The 18,338-nt window shown below is 42.3% G+C and overlaps 2 protein-coding genes across 5 annotated transcripts in view; one reads left to right on the forward strand and one right to left on the reverse strand.

Annotated features, from left to right (window-relative positions):
• Positions 1–17,598, reverse strand: part of GSDMD (gasdermin D) — a 63,768-nt gene extending 46,170 nt beyond the window's left edge. The window contains exons 1-2 of the mRNA XM_043978108.1: positions 16,991–17,598; positions 7,073–7,195 (exon numbers count right to left, since the gene is read on the reverse strand). Coding sequence (XP_043834043.1) covers positions 7,073–7,170 — 98 coding nt within the window. The 5' untranslated portion in view covers positions 7,171–7,195; positions 16,991–17,598. The remainder of the gene's footprint in view (positions 1–7,072; positions 7,196–16,990) is intronic.
• A 199-nt stretch (positions 17,599–17,797) lies between these two features.
• Positions 17,798–18,338, forward strand: part of ZC3H3 (zinc finger CCCH-type containing 3) — a 589,081-nt gene continuing 588,540 nt past the window's right edge. For all 4 annotated transcript variants that reach the window (XM_043966879.1, XM_043966869.1, XM_043966895.1 and 1 more), the window contains exon 1: positions 17,798–17,932. In XM_043966879.1, coding sequence (XP_043822814.1) covers positions 17,887–17,932 — 46 coding nt within the window. In that variant the 5' untranslated portion in view covers positions 17,798–17,886. The remainder of the gene's footprint in view (positions 17,933–18,338) is intronic.

Here is an 18,338-nt window from a genome sequence, read left to right on the forward strand (position 1 = left end):
TACCCCATCTTGGAGACTTCTATCATATGGGGCTATAAACAGCAGGTATACCTTTCTTTATGTGATACCCTTTTGGAAAGTTTTTGAAAGTAAAATTATTATTATTTTTTTTTAGTTAGAATAAGGTGGTAGTTTATTTAGGGGCAAGGGAAGGGAAGGGGGCGGGGAAGGGAAACCATGAAAGAAATCCTTGGTCTTCTCATGGGGAGATAGGCACAAAGCACGTGGCTCAGAGGTACCAATCTCCTCGAACAGGAGACTGGCAGGTACTTTTATAGAGGACTGATGGGGGTGGACCATCTGCCTGTGGAAAGTTCCTTTAGTGAGGGAGGGCCATCCCCCACTGGCAGTGACTGGAGGAATTGGGTGAGGAGTGGCTCTTCCCTCTTCAGGACACAAAGGCTGCAGCCACACCCAAATTTATCTCCCCAGGGTAAGGGAGACCAGAATGAAGGGTGGGAATCGGAAGCTAGCTCAGATTTGGTTCTGCTTATCTCTCTAGGTGTTATCTGTCCTCTGGTTTAGTTTCTTAAGGAGAAGGTTCCTTGATGTGCCCCAGAGAACTTCTGGGGTGCTCTGCACCCCATGACATTTCCCCACTTCTCTACAGATAAGGAAAGGAGATGAAGATTCTTCTGAAACTGCTTCATGCTGATGTGGGGGGGGGCGGTGTCGAAGAAATCATGGCACAAGGGACGGGGAGGGGAGAGAAGTGGAGAAGGCCTGGAATGTGCAAAGCTGTGAGGGGCCCAAAGAATCCAGAGGGTGGGAGGCAACACATAGGCACAATGGGTATCTGCTATGAATCCTTGAGCCTAGATGGAACAGACTGAGAGTGTTCATCCCCAACTTGTACCTCCAGGTCCCAAATCTGTTTTTTCTTGTCAGGGGTACAACAGCCAGAAACGTGTAGTCTGAGAGTCCGAGCATCTAGGAGTCCCAGGCTGCTCTCTGCTGTTGTGCAGACGCCAACCGTCTCTACCTCTCTGAGACTCAAACGGGAGGTTGAGTCTGGTGGGAGAGGGAGAAGAGAAACCCAGAAGGTAGGGCCCTACCTCCAGGTTTTGTGTGCCAAGCGTGGTCTAGACATCTGGTTGGAGACTCAGGCTGCCCTCCGCTGTTGCGTGTGAAAGCTGATCCTCTCTCTGTGACTCAAATGGGAGGTTGAGTCAGGCGGGAGAGGGAGAAAGGAAACGCAGAAGGGAGGTTCCCACCCCCCAGTTTTGTGTGCCAAGAAGAAAGAGGAAATTCCTGTGTTCCTTCAGATGTTCGGGCACCAAAATGTAATGGGGGAAATGGGGTACAGGTTTGGTTAAGGGTTGGGGTCCTTAGGAATTCTTCTTTAAAGAATTACACCCTCTTGCACACAAAAGCAGTTAGAATAAGGTGGTAGTTTATTTAGGGGCAAGGGAAGGGAAGCGGCGGGCCGGGAAGGGAAACCATGAAAGAAATCCTTGGACTTCTCATGGGGAGATAGGCACAAAGCATGTGGCTCAGAGGTACCAATCTCCAAAATTAAAATTCTAATAAGTTGAAGCACATTTAAAATCTACTGAAGTACTTTGTTATTTAAAGGGATCAAATTATCAATATCTTTGCAAAATGAATAGTCATCCTCAAAATTGAGGCAGCTGGTGGTATAGTGGGAAGATTAGAAAGATTTCAGTTCAAGTGTGGCCTTAAACTCTTTTTTTTTCCTCCAAATATTTATTTAGAATTTTATTTCCCCCCAATTACATCTAAAAACAATTTTAATGTACATTTAAAAACTTTGTGTCCCAAATTCTCTTCCTCCCTCTCTCCCCTAAGAATGCAAACAATTCAATATAAGTTATACATGTGTAGTCATGCAAAATATTTCCATATTAGTCAGGTTGTAAAAGAAAACAGACCAAAAAAACTTAAGAAAAAAAAAACAAAAAAAAATATGCTTCAATCTGTATTCAGACACCATCAATTCATCCCTGGAGATGGATCGCATTTTTATAAGTCCTTCAGAGTTGTCTTGGATCATTGCATTGCTGATGTGAGAAAATAATGGGTTTTGCCAACGCCCAAAGGCCCCAGGGGTTCAAAGGGATTGATTTGGATTGATTGGATTGACTAACTGCTGAATGACTCACTTGAAGTTGACTTGATTGAAACTACACCTGCCTGACTCTCAAGAGGGTGTGTTCTCAGAGGCTGTGGACTCTGACCTCAGCCCAGGACTACTCTCAAGTCCAGTAAACCAATGGATTTGGGTGATGTTAGCCATTTAGTTTGAAGCAGTGTGTAAGGACTGTCTCTTCTTGTGACACAGGAGGAGCTTCTACAGTCACTTTGGCTCTCAAACAGGCTAGTGGAGGAGGACTTGAGGAAGAACCAGGTGATGCTGGAACTCTAGGCTAGATAGTCTTTTTCTTAACTTTCTGAGCCATATTCTCTTTTTACTAACACTTGTTATTGTTAAGGGCTAAAATTCTAGCTAGTCTGTCTAAAATATCTAATGAGTGGTCACCAATAAATTATAAGCTTTAGCAAGAGTTAGGCTTTTAAGCATTTATTAAGGAGAATAAGAATTTGGTAAAAAGAGAGAGAAAGGCCTACATTCATCTATCTATTAAAGGGAGAGCACATTTCTAGCTCCGCTCTCCACCAGAGTCCAAAGGAAAGAGAGCGAGACAGAGCGTCCAGCTCCCCCTTCCTCCTCCCACCAGCCAACGTCACTTCCTGATGCCAAAGAAAAGACGCATGGTCTTGCTCTCAAAGACCTTCCTTTCATGTTGGAGCTTTTCTACAGTAAGTCTCCAGCAGGTAGCGTCATTCCAATCGTTACATTATGTTTTAACAAATGCTTAATGCCCAAAACTGGTGCTAAAGCTTCTAATTTATAAGTAAACCCTAGCTAATTTTCCCTACACTTGGGAAAGGAATAAGGTGATCACACATTAGATTTTAAACATCACACTGAAAATAGCCAAGTCATTTACAGCTGATCATCTTATAATATTGCTGTTATTTTATATATAGTACATTTCACTTTGTATCAGCTCATGTAAGTCTTTCCAGGTTTTTCTGAGAACATCCTGCTCATCATTTCACTCATCATTTACTCTATTTTCTATCTCCTTTCATCCTTTCCCTCCTCAAAGGTGTTTTGCTTCTGACTGCCCCCTCTCCCAATCTGTCTCCCTTCTATAACTCCCCACCCCAATCCCCTTCCCCTCCTACTTTCCTGCAGGGTAAGATAGATGACTATATCCAATTGAGTGTGTATGTTATTCCCTCTTTGAGCCAAATCTGATGAGAGTAATGTTCACTCACTCCCCAGCACCTCCCCCATCTTCCCCTCCACTGAATAAGCTTTCTCTTGCTTCTTTTATGTGGGATACTTTACCCCGTTCCACCTCTCCCTTTCTCTTTCTCCCAGGGCATTCCTTTCTCACCCCTTAATTTATTTTTTTAAAAAGTTATCATTCCTTTATATTCAACTGACATCTATGCCCTCTGTCTAAATACACTCCATCTACCTGCCCTAATAACGAGTAAGTTCTTATGAATTACAAGTATCATCTTTCCATGTAGGAATGTAAAAAGTTTAAGCTTTTAATATCCCTTATGGTTTCTTTTTTCTGTTTACCTTTTTATGCTTCTCTCGAGTCTAGTATTTGGGTTTTTTGTGTGTTGTTTTGTTTTTTTGCAGGGCAATGAGCATGAAGTGACTTGCCCAGGGTCACACAGCTAGTAAATGTCTAGTGTCTGAGGCCAGATTTGAACTCAGGACCTCCTGAGTCCAAGGCTGGTGCTTTATTCACTGCGCCATCTAGCTGCCCCTAGAGTCTTATATTTGAAAGTCAAATTTTCTATTCAGCTCAGGTCTTTTCAACAAGAATGCCTAAAAGTCTTCTCTTTCATTGAATTTCCATTTTTCCCCCTGAAGGATTATACTCACTTTTGCTGGATAGATGATTCTTGGCTGTAATCCCAGTTCCTTTGCCCTCCAGAATATCATATTCCAAGCCCTCTGATCCTTTAATGTAGATGCTGCTAAATCTTGTGTTATCCTGACTGTGGCTCCACAATATTTGAATTGTTTCTTTCTGGATGCTTGCTATATTTTCTCCTTGACCTGGGAGCTCTGGAATTTGGCTATAATATTCCTGGGAGTTTTCATTTTAGAATTTCTTTCAGGAGGTGATTGGTGGATTCATTCAATTTCTATTTTACTTTCTGCTTCTAGAATATCAGGGCAATTTTCCCTGACAATTTCTTGGAAGATGATATCTAGGCTCGTTTTTTGATCATGGATTTCAGGTAGTCCAATAATTTTCAGATTATCTCTCCTGGATCTATTTTCCAAGTCAGTTGTTTTTCCAAAGACATATTTCACATTACCTTCTATTTTTTCATTCTTTTGTTTTTGCTTTATTGTTTCTTGATATCTCATAAAGTCATTAGCTTCCATTTTCTCAATCCTAATTTTTAAGGAGTTGTTTTCTTCAAAGAACTTTTGTACCTCCTTTTCCATTTGGCCAACTTGGCTTTTCAAGGCATTCTTTTCCTCATTGGCTGTTTGTACCTCTTTTACCATTTGGCCTACTTTTTTTTTAAAGGTATTTTCTTCAGTATTTTTTTGTGTCTCCTTTACCAAGCTGTTGACTTCTCCCCCATAATTTTCTTGTATCACTCTCATTTCTCTTTCCAGTTTTTCCTCTACCTCTTACTTAATTTTCAAAGTCCTTTTTGAGTGCTTCTATGGCTTGAGAACAATTCATATTTTTCTTGGAAGCTTTGGATGTAGGAGCTTTGACTTTGTTATCTTCTTATGAGAGTATATTTTGATCTTATTTGTCACCATAGAAACTTTATAGAGTCAGCATTTTTTTCTGTTTGCTCATCTTCCCAGCCTATTTCTTGACTTTTAACTCTGTGTTAAAGTGGGTCACTGCTTCCAGGGTGGAGGACACACTGTCCCAAGCATCAGGGGGTTGTGAAGCTGTTTTCAGAGATACTTCTAGGGATTTGTAAGTTTTTAGTTTTTCCAAGGTGGTATGATTTAAGGAGAGTATGTTTACCACTCTCCTGGCCTGTGCTCTGGTCTGCAAGCAACTACAGGCCTGCTTTTCTTTCCTGGAACTATGAACAGAATCCTCCTCCACTGTGGCTACAAGATCCAGTGTGCTTGTGCTCCTCCCCATCCTGGGACCACCACCCAAGACTGTGACCTGGATCTGAGTATAGGCAAAACAACAGAGTCCTATCTCAGTGCTAGCAAAGAGATCCCCGTAATCTCCTTCTGGCCAATTTTTCAACCCCCTTACCATCTGTGGGTTGAGTTCCAGATGCAGTTACTACCACTGCCGATTCAGAGGTTCCCAAGGCCTACTCCTAGTTTGCTGTGGCTAGGGCTGGGTCTGTACTGGCACAATCTGTGCTCGGCTGTGTGTCTTTGGCTGGAAAATTATTTCACCCTGTCTTTTTGTGGGTTCTTGTGCTCTAGGAATTGCCTATGGCATTATTTGAAGGTATCTGTAGGGGACTTGGGGAGAGCTCAGGCAAGTCACTGTCTTTCCTCTGCTATCTTGGCTCTGCCCCTGGCCTCAGACTTAATAGTTTGACCCAGTTTGGCCCTCTGTTTGCCTCAATTTCCTCAACCATAAAATGGAGATAATAACAGCACCTACATCTCATGGTTGTAAGGATAAAATGAGAAAAAAACCCACTTAGCACAGTGCCTGGTACATAGTAGGTACTATATAAATGTTTATTCCCTTCTTTCTTTTTTTCAAATTTATTTTTTGGGGGCATAAACTTAGATTTTTTTCATATTAGCTTTGCTTAAATTAGGGTCATATTTGCATTCTACTGCCAGCTCCCTGGTCTCTGGTGAATCCTCTAATATGTCTGTATAAAATAGAATCAATAAGATGAGCTCTTAAACCCAACTCAGTGCCACTCCCTTGGTACCAGGGAATAGATTTTAACTAAAGCCAATAGTAAGAACGACCATCATCATATAATATGTATATTCTCAAAGATATCCTCACTGGAACAGTGATTTAAGTTTGAGTATGTCCCAGGCGCATTTTTCAGAAGCCCAAGCCAGACTTCCAAGCAGTAAAAGTTCTCAGATGCATAGAGACCTTCCAAGACCCCCTGCTGGTTCAATTAGTTTCAACAAATGTTTATCTAAGCAGCCTCTAATGGGTAATTGATTATGTGTACTTAGTTAAATTGTAATGAGGGCAGAGTAGTGAGGCTTTTTTGCTTTTTTTCCCGAGATATGACAACCTTTCCTTCTATACTGAGTATTTGATAAGTGAGGGTAAGGTAATTCAGTATCAGAGAAAGGCTGTTACCTGAGTTCTGTTGAGGAAAAAGAAAGAAAAGAAACCAAAGCATGCAACATTCATGGAGCTCTTCCACTTGGTGCTATGCTAAATATCTGGAGTAAAGATATGGTACCCAAACATTGGGGTCCCATTGGAATGAGAACTTTCAGAGTAATGATTATTAATTTTGTATTTTATTTGATTAATCTGATGGATGACAGGATGATGTAGACTTGTGGTGTAACTGACTGTATAGAACTAAGTGTGCAGAGACTACATACATAGAAGGGATATTTATCCTTTGAGTGCAGGTTTAGATTCTTAAGTGCTCTTTTTATTATACTTATTTGGCATCAGGAAGGTACTTTCCAAGGTAAGGCTCAGACGTTGCATTCTGGCTCTATCGTTCCTTACCAGGTTACACTCTGGATTTTCTCTACCCAGAAATACCCCAGAAATCTCTTTATCTTTGGAAGTTTGCTCCAGCTCCCTCTAGGTTGGGAATTTGCTCCTTGGAATTTGTGCCCTTGGGGCCTTTCCCTCTGATTGGATGGAGCAGGTCCTAGCCTCAGTCCTCTCCAGGCTGCCCTAAGGTTTCCTCTAGTGTTTCTCCTCTCCTCCTGCCCTTCTTTTCAGCCCCCTTTTATGTGCTATCTTCCCTCCTTAAGATCCCCTGGGGAGCAAGCATTGGCTTTCCACTTGTTTTGGTTTTCCCAGAGCTTAGCTCAATGTCTGGCACACATTGAAGAAAAGCTTACCTGCCTGCCAGCCTGTTGAATCCTGCAGTTCTCTCATACACAGTGTCCAGAATGTAATATTTTTCTTGCTTCCACCTAGTGGAAGTCAAAGGATCCATCAACGTACAATTCAGGTGGCACCTCCTGTAGAAAAGTAATTTCTGACATTTCCCTCAATTGTTAGCTCTCTTCTTGAAATTACCTTGTACTCCTATCTATCCATCCATCCATCTATCTATCCATCCACCCATCCATCCATCCATACCTAGATATAGTGATATATTTATATACATATATACACATACATGCATAGATAACACACATAAATATATATATGTATGTATATATATTTATTTATCTATCTATCTATCTATCTATCTATTTATTTACATAGCCAGGCAGAATCAGTATTGCCTTCTTGTCTCCTGGAGATTCTCTGAACCTAAAGAAAAAAATTGCACATGGAGAGGCCTGTAAAGCAAATTCTGAACTTCTGGTTTAGGAAAAGGATTACTACCTCCCCTCTGGAATCTCATGATGTTTCTTTGTTTGTTTTGCAACAGGGGCAAGAGCTTCCCAAAGGGAAAAAAAGAATGCTACTCATGCTTTCCAATCTTTTTTTCCCTTTATCTTTCCCTCTTCTTGACCTCTCTTTGGCTCTGGTGCATTTTTCAGAGGGTTCAAAGCAGAGCTAAGGACTGAAACAGAGGTAGCAACAGCATGAATAGCTAGTTGGTGACCTAAGATGCTGGAGCAACCAGGGGCCAACTCAAGCAGCAAAGCTAAACTGTGACCAGAATTTTCCAAAATCAGCTAATGTCTTTCAACTATTATCACTGCTGTTTGCCAGCAGGCTGGTAAACCAGGGGACATTTGTTTACTTTTCTTTAATCCATGAGCCTGGTGGATTGGGGACAGGGGTAGAGTGAATGTTTCACCTTCAATCTTTTACCAGCTGTGGATGTTTATGTTTGGATAGAGTTGGTGAATTTAGGGTTAGGATTAGAGTTGGGCAGAATAGAGAAAGAAAAAGAAACTAATTATAATTGCATACATGGACTAAAGGAGTTACTTGTTTGACTGGATGGTTGAGGAACCAATTGGCCAGGCATTGTGCTGTATGACATTATGCTTGTTGCATCAAACCTCAGGATCTTATGGAAAGAACGAGTCTGGCCTATTCACACAAGAAAATCAAATGAATGAAGAATGTCTATTGTTTAGATTATGACATATAGTTAGATGGATAGCCTAGAGAACTTACCCATCAGTGTGTGTGTATATACATATATATATACAGATAGATAACTACAAATTTACTGAGAACAGACTGATACCCTCTTAACTCTCCATTCCCAGGCCAATGAATTGCCTGGGGCTAACCAATCTTTTTCAATTCCAGACTCTTGATTGACTTATGTATCTCCCCCAAGAAACTATCCCCTCCCAAAGATTCCCCACCTTACTCCTTAGACTTTATGTCATTATGTAAATGGGTTCACCTATTTAGAGTTAAGTAGAGTCTTTACTTAACTCAGGAGAAGTTCTATAGTTTCTTTTGTCAAAGGTTCATTTATATTAAGTAGTTGTAAATGACTCTGGAGTAGTCTTTTGGTTCCCTTTTATTCTGTTACCCCATAAAAACCCTGTCCTTGGTTCCCATCTTTGGGTATTCCTAGCTTCTTGCTTTGTGATACCATGAGCTTTGCCCTGATTAAAGACCCTATTTCTCCTATATTGATTGTTTCATTAATTAATTAATTTATTTTTTGCAGGGCAATGAGGGTTAAGTGACTTGCCCAGGGTCACACAGCTAGTAAGTGTCAAGTGTCTGAGGCCAGATTTGAACTCAGGTCCTCCTGAATCCAGGGCTGGTGCTCTATCCACTGCACCACCTAGCTGCCCTTTATTTATTTATTTATCATTAATTTACAGATTAACAATATATATATATATATATATATATATATATATATATATATATATATATATATATATATATATATATATACAAAAAAAACAAAAAACAAAAAAGGCGCAGCTAGGTGGTGCAGTGGATAGAGCACCAGCCCTGGAGTCAGGAGGACCTGAGTTCAAATCAGGCCTCAGACACTTGACACTTACTAGCTGTGTGACCCTGGGCAAGTCACTTAATACCAATTGCCTTACTAAAACAAAATAAAACAAAACAAAACAAAACAAAAACAATATATATACATACATGCACACATACACATATACACACACACACAAACACACATATATACATATATACAGATAGACTATACAGATGGTCAATTTCGGGTTAGATTAAATGGAAGAGAGAAAGTTGGGTTGACTTTGGGAGATTCCAGAACTCCCTTAATAACTCCACTTTTTTTCCCTAGAAGCAAAGGTACATCTTTTGAATGCCATCTTCGTGTTTTCCAGGCATATAATAACACTAGTAGAACTCAGCATTGGTGATGTGTAAAAGGTTTATTTATTGTCATTCTCGCAAGAACTGGTTATTCCCTAGTAGAATGGGCAACAAAATGGAGGCTTGCAAGCCTTTTTATCTCTTAATGCAACTGGCTCCTCCCCTTCTTCCCCAATTACTCAAGGATTATAAACTAGTGCCAAAAACTAGCCAATCAGAATTCAGTATTCCTTAGCCAATGGGGGAGGCGACACAGGGACAACCCCTCAACTCCTCCCCCACATAGACACAGTTTAGGAACAGATCTAATTGTGACCAGCCTAGGATTTCTATGAATCACGTGATTTTGTTTGCTGGGGATGTGGGGATGGGAGGAGAGGCAAACCTTTTCCTCAAATAGGTCCAGATTGAGAGGAGCCCGACCCCCATTTCCTCACAATATATAAATAGCAATCAATTAATTTATTAAATACAGTAGTAACAAATAATTTTTTTTTTTGTGGGGCAACGAGGGTTAAGTGACTTGCCCAGGGTCACACAGCTAGTGTCAAGTGTCTGAGGCCAGATTTGAACTCAGGTCCTCCTGAGTCCAGGGCCAGCAAATAATTTTTAAAAAACACAGTTTTTTGTTTTTTACAAATATTACCTCATTTGATCCTCACAAAAAAGTTGTGAGGTAGATGTTATTATTATCCCCATCTTACAGATGAGGAAACTCAGGCAAACAGGTTAAGTGACTTTCCCAAGGTCATACAACCAGTGTCTGGGGCTGTATTTCAAATCCAGTCTTCCTGACTCCAGACCCAGAGGTCTATCCCCTGGGCCAGTTAGCTGCCTCAGTTTTGCCTGGAAGCCATAAAAGCTAATATGATTTTGGGTGACTAGGAGAGGCAGGAACAAAGAGGTTATAGTCCTGCTGTCTTCTTGTCCTTGTCAGCCCATATGTGGAGTATTCTGCTCAGTTCTAGGCAATGAATTTTAGGAAGGACATTGATAATTTGGAGAGTATCCAGAGGAGGGCAATCTGGATGACAGTGAATGGCCTTGAGCTTCTGTTATATAAGGATTGGTTCAAGGAACCCGGGAAATTTAACCTGGAGAAAGGAGGACTTGGTGTTACATGAAAGCTATCTTCAAGTACTTGAAAGGCAGTCATGGGAAAGAGAGAAAATTCATTCTGTTTTGTTGCAGAAAGTAGAACTAGGAACAATGGGTAGAAGTTGCAAAGGGGAAAATTAAGGCTGATGTCAGGAAAAATCTCATTGTTCTGTCATGTTTGACTCTTTGTAACCGAGTTTGGGGTTTTCTTAGTAAAAAATACTGTTGTCGTTTGTCATTTTCTTCTTCACCCCTTAGGACAGAACTCTCCAGAAATGAACTGGGCTGCCTCAGGAAGCTCTCCAAGCCATAACTGGATGACCACTGGTGGTGGAGATTCTTCTTGGGGTAGGGGTTGGACTAGATGGCTGTCAAGGTCTCTTGTAACTCAGAAAAATTCTGTGCTTCTGATTCTAGGGTCTACAAGGGGGAATAACATAAGAGAGATAGTTAGGTGGGAGCCAGACTGTGTAGTCCCTTAAATGCTTAGCTGACACTACTGGGGAAGTACAGTGATGCCACAAAGTTTTGTGGAATTTTTATGCTTTTTTCTGTTTCATAGTCTGTCATGGCCAAAGAAATCATCCCCTAATAACCAGCCTACTTGTAATGAACCTCTCCATACTGAGCTAGTCCTCAGATAAGTCACATCTGTCAGCAGAAATTTTTCACAGTCCTTTCTAGTTTGATAGAATCTGTCAGATTCTATGCTCTATTGAGTCAGGCCTTCAAAACTCAGGGGCACCACACCACACCACACCACACCACACCACACCACACCACACCACACCACACCACACCACAATGAAACATCTGAATGGGACTTCTATAAGGGCAGAACTGCTCTAAAATACGGCCTCCAAAGAGGTATGTTCAGGTACTAATATCCTGCACAAAGTAAAAATGGTTAAGGGGAGAAAAAGAGGGTGGTGTCCCCATTGGTGTAACTAATGCTGGAGAAGAGAGTTTTATTCAAGTGTTTGTGGAGCAACATGGCCTCATGGGTTCCTCACAACTCTGAGATTTCTATGGAATGTTTCTGAGTTTGGTTCTAGTGCAAGAATTTCAGCATCACCTTTCAACATTTTATATGACTAAAGTCTGATGCAAGGTCAGTCTTCAGAGAAGGAAGAATGATCTTTGTGGGAGAGGAATGTGTTATGAAATGTGCCCTGGGGCAGCAGTCAAGTTGGTATCATCATTTGGTAAATTTGCCTTCACCAAGGGATTATGGGTTGTTGTTTTCTCCAAATAGCTATAGATTACATTAATATAGCAATTTTAGACTTACAAAACATTTCATATTGATTATTCCATGTGGGTCTAAAACAGTCCTGTGAAATTGGTGGTGCGAAGATTATGGCCCTGTTTTACAGAAGAGGAAGTTCAAGCTCAGAGTAGTTAAATTACTTGCCCAAGGTTAAGTCAGCATCAGATCTAGTCTTTAAAGCCAGATCTTGTTTTCTGTTTATGCCACCTGCCTTTTAAGACAGTTCCCTTAGGATCACAGACCTTCCCATGAATCTCTCCTGTGTCTTTCTGTAACAAAGTAAGAAGACCAATTTTGTGGACACTCAGTCATATATGTGTATCTGGGTTTCTTCAAATCAGTGCTACCATCAACTCAATTAAAATAATAATATTAAAAAAAAAAAGGTGACCTCCTTTGGAGCATAAACTCTGTATTGCAGCCTGTGTTGTTTGAAATTAGATGGGGGTACCTGTCCCTGTTCTAGGTTTAAGGGAATTTAGCTAGGATTTCTAATATATTGCTACTTTAGAAATTAGAGGCTATAGCACCAGTCTTTGGCATTAAGCATTTAATAAAGCATATTAAATGGTTAGAGAGAAGCTCCTAAAGTTCAGAAGTCCTGCATACTTAGATAGAAAAGAGAGAGAGTGGGGATTGCGTGGTTGCCAATTCTAGTATCCCACGCCCAGCATAAAAATCCCAGGATGGGGAGAGGCACAGTGAGAAGAGCAGGGGAGATCAGAGAGCAACCTCCCTCTCCCCAAAGATTTTATCCTCTCTCAGGTAGAGGAGGGTCACGGCACCTTTGATTGGCATGACTTGAGGATGGTCTTAGGTGAGCTAACTTCCTTTAAGTAGTCAGGAAGGTCAATCTACATTTCCTTTGAAATTCTCCTGACTCTGCAAAACCAGCCAGAGTGTGTGTGTGTGTGTGTGTGTGTGTTGGGGGGGGGCGATCCTCTGTGTCCCTGTGTCCCTAAAACACCCATTAATAATTTTCTCACAAGCCCTACTGTTTTCCTCACCTCAGACTAAATAATCCAGCACATATCATTTCTCTTTGAGCTTTTCTTGCTTAAATTTTCTAATTCACTTTCCCATAAATTATCTTAATAGGTAATTTATGTGTTTAACATTTCTCAGGATTGTCTTCATTCCCTGCCCATGCATCTGATGCTATCTATGGCTATTTCATTTGCTCTGTAATACTTATTTTATCAATAGACTTTTTTTTTTTTTTACTGTGCTCATATTTGTAAATTTAAATCATCCTTTGTGGATTTCTTTTGGGGGGGGTGGAATGGGGACAGTTTTTCTTCTTGTTGTTTGTTGTTCAGGGGAATCTGAGAAGACTGGTCCCCTTGGAACCTTTTACCTTGGCATTTTAACTCTGTCACCTCTCTACTACTCAGTATTTTTCTGATCTTAGACATACTGAAATAGCTTTTATATTCTATTTGTTCATTATTCCCCTGTCCCCAAAGTCACCATTCAGAGTTTTGAATTCTAATCCTAGATTAGTCTCTTATGCTGGATCTCACTCTCACTGGGTATTCATAGACACTCATTTCTAGAACTGTTGGCTTTACTGAACATCAAATTTAGCACCTATGTATCAAACTATTCCAATTTCTACACATACTGGCATGTTGAATCCCCATGAGGTGGCTACATTTCTTTTCAGGTTTCTAGGGATGCTATGATGGGCAGTAGAGTAGTTCTAATGGTATTATTTTGAGCCCCCATGCCCACCATGTTCTCTCTCATATTCATCACTCAGTGCCAGTTAAAAGCTGCTCAATATCATTGATAATTAGTGCCCTGCTATCATTTAACCTATTAGCATCCCTTAGCTTTTACAAAGGGCTATTTACAGGGCAGCTAGGTGGTACAATGCATAAAGGACTGGCCCTGGATTCAGGAGTACCTGAGTTCAAATCCAGCCTCAAATACTTGACACTAGCTGTGTGACATTGGGCAAGTCACTTAACCCTCATTGCCCCCCCCCAAAAAAAACAAAGGGCTATTTACTAAGAAAATATAGAAAAAAACAGAGGTTATAAAGTTTATTCTCCCAACACCAGGAGCACACACTCTCCTCTACTATTTTAGTCCAAGGGGAGAGTGGGTTCAAACTTAAAGTGGCTGCTATATATTTCACTAAGTTCCCTTTCAAATATAGTGCAGCTAACAGATAGGATCTGTCTCTTGCTTGCAAGAACCAGTGTTTAAATATCAATCCACTGGTGAGAGGGATAAAGCATATTGTGAGGGTGCCCTGGGTTTGACTACTGGTAAATTTTGGTATGGCTTCTAATTTCTGGACCTCTGGTACCTTTTCAGTCTTTAGAGGTTCACAAGGTTGAAATACGTTTAATGTAATTGTACATATATAACCTATATCAATTGTTTTCTCTCTTGGGGAGGGGGGAGGGAAGAGAGGGAGGAAGAAAAATTTGGAACTCCAAATCTTATAGAAATTCACAGGGTTGTTGTCTTCTCCTTCACATAAGAGCAGGAAAGAAAAGACACAACATGCTCATGGCTTCATGGCTCCTGGGTGAGAGAGGGCAATGGGCCCTTCCCCCACCCAGAGGCTGAAAGTGAGGAGTCCTGCTCACTTGAATTGAGATAAGGAGAGTCTGATTTGACCAGTTAGTGCTGTTTAACCTACACTCAGTGCAAATTCTGGAGCCAATCAAAAGACTTTTCTTCATTGCCTTAAGCACACAGGAAGTAGTTATTAAATACCTGTATGCGCTCTGAAGTGCAATGGAAGGGAAAAGGAATAAGCATTTATATAGCACCTACTTTGTACCAAGCATTGTGCAAATATATGTTTTTCTATACATACACATAAATATATGTTGCACATATATGAGTTATTTAGGTCTTATTTATATAGTAATTATATTTAAACAAATTTGGGGCAGCTAGATGGTGCAGTGGATAGAGCACCAGCCCTGGAGTCAGGAGGATCTGAGTTCAAATCCAGCCTCAGACACTTAACACTTACTGGCTGTGTGACCCTGGGCAAGTCACTTAACCCCAATTGCCCCACCAAAAAAAGTTAAAAAAAACCCACAAAACAAAACTTTTATAAATAATGCACACATATCAATTTATATAAATTATATATATGACAAATTTGTTTAAATATATAGATTTTTTTTTTTGGTGAGGCAATTGGGGTTAAGTGACTTGCCCAGGGTCACACAGCCAGTAAGTGTTAAGTGTCTGAGGTTGGATTTGAACTCAAGTCCTCCTGACTCCAGGGCTGGTGTTCTATCCACTACACCACCTAGCTGCCCCAGTTTTGTTTTGTTTTTGTGGGGCAATGAGGGTTAAGTGACTTGCCCAGTGTCACACAGCTAGTGTCAAGTATCTGAGGCTGGATTTGAACTCAGGTCCTCCTGAATCCAGGGCTGGTGCTTTATCCATTATACCACCTAGCAGCCCCTTAAAACAGTTATTTTAAGATTTAAAATACTAAGTTATATGTATTAGAGTATATCCAGGTATATCTAAATGTAATAATGTAGAAAATTTACATTATACATGTCGCATATGTGTGTATGTATATATTATATCTATGTTTGATATATATCACACACACACACACAAAAACTTCCTGAGATATAGAGTCCAGGATCAAATATAAAATCCTTCATTTGGCTTTTTTTTTTTTGGGGTGAGGCGATTGGGGTTAAGTGACTTGCCAAGGATCAGTCACACAGCTAGTAAGTGTCAAATGTCTGAGGCCAAACTTGAACTCAGGTACTACTGACTCCAGGGCTGGTGCTCTCTCCACTGCGCCACCTAGCTGCCCCTCATTTGGCTTTTAAAGCCCTTTATAACCTGGCTCCCTTCAACCTTTTCAATCTTGTTAAACCTTATTCACCACCATGTACTCTGAGATCTGCAGTGACATGATGTTCTTGCAAGACTCTACATACTCTTACTTTGGGCATTTTCGTTAGCTGTCCCTCCTGCATAGAATCCTCTTCCACCTCAGTTCCTTTCAAGTTCCAGTTAAAATCCCACCTTTTACAAGAGGTCACAGAACTAAAAGAGTATATCAGTATAAACACTGCCTTATGGTTGACTTTTCTTTCTTCCTTACTTCTCACATCTAATTAGTTACTCAATCCTTTTGATTCTAGCTCTGTAACATATCACCTCCTTTGTTCCATGCCACTATTCTAGCCCTTACTACTTTTCTGTCTGGAAGGTAGTACTAGTTACTTAATAGTCCTTCCTGTTTCTATTTTCTACTATGTAAAATCTTTTGTCATGATGCCAGATTAATCTTTCTTAGGTTTTGATTTGGTTGACACTCAGAGGTAGCTAGGTGGCACAGTAAATAAAGCAATGGGCATGGAGTCAGGGAGATGAGTTCAATACCAGCCTCAGACACTTCCTAGCTGTGTGATCCTAGGCAAGCCACTTAATTCCCGTTTGCCTCAGTTTCCACAACTGTAAACTAGAGATACGAAGAGCACCTACCCCCCAGGGTGGTTGTTGAGGATCAAATGAGATAATATTCATAAAATGCTTAGCCCTGATATATAAATGCTAATGCCCTTAACTGCTTAAAAATCTTCAAAGATTCTCTTATCTAGTGAATAAAGTTCAAATTCTTTTGTCTGGTAGTCAATATGGTCCCTCCCTCTGTGGGGGCGGTGGATTGGGTACTAGAGGACCTGACCTGGCTTTAAATTCTGACACTTTTTCTTAGTATGTGTATGATTTTGGGAAAGATACTTTAATGTTCTGGAGTTTCTTCACCTGCAAAATGAGGATGTTGGACTGGATGATCTCAGAGGGCTCTTTTAGCTGTAAATCCTTGACAGTCTAATACTACCTTTCCAGTTGTTTGTGTTATTCTCCTATTTATTCCCCTTCAGGAATTCTAGACTTCAGGACACAACCTTTCCCATCGCTGAATGCCCTCTACTTCTCTTCCTCGGTTTGATTTCTTCTCCTTCTTTAAGATGCCCCTAACTCCTTCTGGAATCTGGTAAGGCCCGGTCCCTCCCCACCCCCAGCTCCAGCCCCCCTCCCAACCCCAGTGATAACACTCATTCCTCCCAAGAGCTCAGTCATGAGCCTGTCTCTCATTCACTTATTTAATATTATGCATCACAGTGATCTGTGTTTCCTATCATACCTAAACTCACGGTCCGTGGCCAGCGAGTACTTCCTAAGTGTTCATGGTCGGGATGAATTGATGTCCCGCTTCAAGGGAAGCTCCTAGGTCTTCCTTGACCCTAAGTGAGATGCTGTGCCTCCCCCTCAAAGAACGTCAAAGCTGGAAGAAACCTGGGGCATAGAGGAGGAAAATGAAGCCCCGAGAAGCCCAGTGTCTTGACTGAGGTCCCACAGCCAGGGAGAGACCGAAGTGGGACGGGCGCTCTGGTGTCCTGACGCCACAGTCCGCCCCATCCAAGGCTCTTTCCCAAACCCCGGGCCGCGGCGTCCTTCGCTTCTGCCGGGCCTGGAGGGGGCGCCGGCTCAGGCAGAACCTACTCGCCCGCTTGTCCTCCGGGGGCGTGGATCCTTTTCACATCTTGAGTCCGGAAAGCAACATTCTGGTCCTGCCAAACGGAGACAGGCCCAGCGGTTCCACAGCCCCACAGTCTGCGGTCTCCATGGCAACACGCCCTCGGTGGGACTAACCGTTGGGGTCATCTCTCCGGGCAACCAACGGCCCGGTTGCTCTTTTGTGCGCCTGCGCAAGCTTCCAGCACCCTCTCCCCGACGGGCTAGGGTAAGCCATTGTTGCCAAGGCGACCAAGCACCGCCTTCGGCCAACGCCCCTCCCCAACCGCGCAACGTCTTTCCTTTGGCTTCTTTCTTCCGCCCCTCCCCATTTCGCCCCGCCCACTCCCGGTCTCTTCCTCCTACCCCCATCCAAGCCTCCGATTGGGCAGCTCGCGAAACGGTCGCGGGGCGATGACGTAGCGGGGGCTGGGTCCTGGACCGGCGCTTTCGCCGCCACTGCTGCCGTTGCTGCTGCTGCCGCCGCCGCCGCCGCCGCCGCTGCTGCTGCCGTGACCGTGGGAGATGGAGGAGAAGGAGCAGCTGCGGCGGCAGATCCGCCTCCTGCAGGGTAACCTATGGCCACCTGGGCGGGATCTCTGGCTCCTTTTTTTCTCTTGACTCTTCTTCCTCCCCAGGGCCCTATCCCCACCACCTCCTCCTAGCCCCCTCTTGCCGCCCCTCCCCGTCCTCATTTTATGGGGAGGGAGCGGCCCCAACAGAGTGCGGACTGGGCCTGCCTACCCGGGTAGCTCCTCCCCTACCCGCGCACCAAAAACACGGGGGACACCACACACAAACACACACACAGACGCACACACGCGTTGCCTGGTAACGGGGTGGGGGGCGCAGAGAGAGGTCTCGGTTTCTGGTTTCTGCCGGACCAGTGTTGTAGAAGGGTTCCCAGGCTTCCTCCACACCAGTGCACGCGCACACACACACACACACACACATACACACACACACACACGAGAAAG

This window comes from Dromiciops gliroides, chromosome 1 (assembly GCF_019393635.1).
Source record: "Dromiciops gliroides isolate mDroGli1 chromosome 1, mDroGli1.pri, whole genome shotgun sequence".
NCBI classification, from domain to species: Eukaryota; Metazoa; Chordata; class Mammalia; order Microbiotheria; family Microbiotheriidae; genus Dromiciops; species Dromiciops gliroides.